Raw genomic sequence first — 3,950 nt, forward strand, 5'->3', positions numbered from 1 at the left:
CAATCATTGATTGATAGCCAATACTAAGGATTGTCCTTAAAAAGCCTTTCTAGACCTTTCTCCTGCACAATATAATTCAGAATGACATATGGCACACACACAAGATGGATCCCAATCTCTGATGGTTTATAGGTCATATTACTTATAAAATGAAAAGTGCAACAATCAAGTGCCAAAATGTGTCCCAATGTGTCTACTCATTAACAGCTGGAAGGGAGCAGCCGAGAACAGAATATAAAAGGAACTGGAGGCATTGCAGTGTCTCATACACAGGACAGGACAACGAAGATGGCAACTACCTTCACTGGCCCAAAGGTCTACCAAGATAATTTTGATCCCCAGATTTATTTAGATACATATTATGGGGCTGTGACTGGAGTCTTCATTAAGGATGGATATCTAGACTTCATCCTAAAAAAGCTGCACAAAGCGTTTACATCAGGTAACTCCTGAGAACAAGTCTAATGCTCAGATTTAGAATGGACTATATCTAGTGTTGAGCGAGTATGTTCTGTTAACCCTTTCGCCAAGTATGCTCGGGCCGAGCTCCGAGTATTTACAGCTGTTCGGTGATATGGTTGAATCACTCCCGTGTGCATGATTTTTGACTGTTTGACAACTTTAATACATGTGAGGAATGTCTATTTCTTACATATTCCTCTCATGTAATAAAGCTGTCAAACAGTTGTAAATCATGCACACGGGAGCGATTCAACCATATCACCGAGCAGCTGTAAATACTTGGAGCTCGCCCGAGCATATTTGGATAGAACATACTCACTCATCACTAAATCTATTATCTATCTATTATCTATCTATAATCTATCCATCATCTATCTATTATCTATCTATCATTCTATCCTTCTATCCATACTCATATCTATCTATTTATCTATTATCTATCTATCTATCTATCCCATATCTATCTATCTATCTATCTATCTATTCATCTATCTATCATCTATCTATTATCTATCTATCTATTATCTATCTATTTATATATTATCTATCTATTATATATTTATCTATCCAATATATATCTATTATCTATCTTCATATCTATCTATCTATCTATCATTCTATCCTTCTATCCATCCTCATATCTATCTATCTATCTATCTATTTATCATTCTATCCATCCTCATATCTATCTATCTATCATTCTATCCATCCTCATATCTATCTATCTATCTATCTATCTATCTATCTATCTATCTATCTATCTATATCTACCATCTATCTTCATATCTATCTATCTATCTATCTATCTATCTATCTAATATCTATCTATTATCTATATATCTATCTATCAACCTCTAAATATTCATCATTTTTAACAAATAACACACAAATTATATTTTATGCCATTTTTCATGCATCTATTTTTTCATCAGACTGATAGTTTGGAGAAAAAATTAGAGACATGTTTGAGTTTCGTTGCAACAAAAATGGATGACACGAGGATCAAAATCAGATCCTGCACGCTGATGAAAATCGGTCTGTTTTTTTTCTTCATGCATCATGCACCTCCCGGCGCTTAGCTCTTCAATGTCTGATCAAGGCAGAGTATAGGGGACACCCTAGTAAACAAATTTGCCAACTCCAGCAACATAACGGTGTCTAAATGAAGCGAATGTGGAGCTAGAAAGTGGTACAACAAGTCACACAAAACACAAAACTCCATATTGTTGCACAAGTTTAAAAAAAAAAACTGATTCATTCCGCAAGGACAAAAGAAAAATCCCAATATTTTGTGTCATCTCTAAAGCAACCCAGGACCTCAATATTAATTTTGACTATTTCTGAATTTTGCCACGTGATGGACCCATGCGATGACAGAAAAGGATGGTGAAATGTAACATTGGGGTCTATGATGTTGATTTAATGCCAGGCTACATTTGCACCTGTGTGTTCTATTTTATTAGGGGGCGTAAAAGGAGACTTGCTGATTGACATCGGCCCTGGTCCGGCCATATATCAGGAATTGTCGGCATGTGAGGCCTTCAAGGAAATTACCGCGGCAGATTTTACAGATCGGAACAGGGAATATCTGGAGAAATGGAGAAGGAACGAACCTGGATTGTTTGACTGGACGCCTTCTCTAAAACTAGTCTGCGACTTAGAAGGCCGTAGGTAAGCGCTAAAATCTCACATATAGACAAAGGACCCCTTTCATTATTGTAGTTGCGCCTATGTTTTTTCTTCCTGTTTTAAGCCTGTTTTTTACCAAATTTTTCTTTAAATTTGCACCAATTTTGAAGTCTATTTTCTACTTGTTCCTCCTTTTTTTTCTCTGTTCGTCATTCCACATGTTTGGGGCTGATTCTAGATTTGCAACTTTTTTAAAAGTCGCTAAATTTTTGTGTAACTATACTTCCACAATTTTTTTTTGTACATCAGGTATTAATTGCACAAATGTTAGAGTTATATGTGAACTGTTATGGGATCTCACAACTATTTGCTCTGAAAAAAGGTAAAAGACAAAAATAAAGAGTATTATTTTGCACAAAATTCAAGAAGCTGCGTGTGCCATTTTGAAGAATTTTGAAAAATACCACAAGAATGGAAAAGTGACTTAAAAAAAAGTCGCAAATGGTGAATCATTCCCAAAGGGTAGAGATTTAAAGGGAAGTTATCAGGAGGATTTTACTGTAAAAACTATTGGTATGACTATGTAGATCCAAATAAAATAATAAAAATGATACCTGTGTTGTGGTAATCTGACGTGCCAGTGCTGAGAAATCGAGCTTTGAAACTACATGCAAATTAGCCTGGGGGAATGTCAATATACTTTCGGGCTAATTTGCATGTGGCTTCTAAGCTCAATTTCTCAGCGCTGGCACATCGGATTGCTACAAGACAGGTGTCGTTTTTATTGTTATTCTATGACCTATACAGCCATACCAAAAGTTTGATAAGTAAAATCATCATGAAAGGTCCCTTTAAATGAAAAAGCAAAAAAGCAATTCTAAAAATCAATTTTAATATTTTCTATTTCTGTTTTAGTGGCAAAATAGCTGAGAAGGAAGATAAGCTGAGGAAGACACTGAAAAGAGTGGTGCCATGTGACGTCACCAAGAGCAATCCTCTTCACCCGCTCATCTTACCCAAAGCCGATTGTGTCCTGACCGTAGGCTGCCTCGAATGCGCCTCCAAAGATGAAGTGGGTTATGGCAATGTCATCAAAAATCTCTCTTCCTTGCTGAAAGTAGGGGGTCACTTGATCGTTGGTAGCATATTAGGGAGCACCATTTTCCAATGTGGAAACAAGAAATTCTCGCTCATTAACTTAAGCGATCAATTTCTTAGAAAAGTCATAACAGATACAGGATTTGTCATTGAAGACTTGGAAGTTCTCCCTCGAGAATATGATAAGCCCATGTTTGATATCTGCAATCACACCTCTGGCATTTTTATCCTGGCTAGAAAAGTCAAAGATGTGTAAAATGAGTAAAATTCTAGAAATACCTAGGCAGAATAATACTGGGAATAGTGCATGTATTACTGTTTAAGTACCAGTAGGGGGCAGCAGCACAATGCTTCTGATTCCTAAATGCAAAGATTACATTTAGATGTTTTTAAAAGTAACATTTAAAAGTGAAAAATATCTCATTTTATATTATTAAATTTGAAAATCAATAAAATACATTTTTCTTTCCTTGCAATTGTCAAGTGTTATTGCTCATATTGCTAAAATGGATTTTCTGGGATGTTTGTTGTTTTCTTTTGAAGCTCATTAAAAAGACTTTACACATAGAATTAAAGGGGCCCTATCGCTATTACCACTAATTATTTCAGCAGGTTTTTAGGGCAGTAGTGGTATGACTGTATAGAAGCTCACCCCCACCCCATCCTCCACGTAAAACTATCTTTTTTTTTTTTTTGAGATCCGATGTGTTTGTCATGAGAAATCTTGTGAAAGCCATATGCAGAGGCTGGAAGGGCACTGG

General features: G+C 36.0%; 1 protein-coding gene across 1 annotated transcript; it reads left to right on the forward strand.

Moving 5' to 3' along the window:
• The first annotated feature begins 233 nt into the window (after window positions 1-233).
• On the forward strand, window positions 234-3,665 carry LOC141172606 (indolethylamine N-methyltransferase-like). Its single transcript, XM_073657007.1, has 3 exons — window positions 234-442; window positions 1,926-2,133; window positions 3,007-3,665. Exons 1-3 carry the CDS (start codon window positions 289-291, stop codon window positions 3,443-3,445), a joined length of 801 nt encoding a protein of 266 aa, XP_073513108.1. The 5' UTR covers window positions 234-288; the 3' UTR covers window positions 3,446-3,665.
• The last annotated feature ends 285 nt before the right edge of the window (window positions 3,666-3,950 follow it).

Source organism: Phyllobates terribilis, unplaced genomic scaffold, assembly GCF_046119375.1.
Source record: "Phyllobates terribilis strain yellow unplaced genomic scaffold, ASM4611937v1 Scaffold_12__6_contigs__length_324123572, whole genome shotgun sequence".
Classification (NCBI taxonomy): domain Eukaryota; kingdom Metazoa; phylum Chordata; class Amphibia; order Anura; family Dendrobatidae; genus Phyllobates; species Phyllobates terribilis.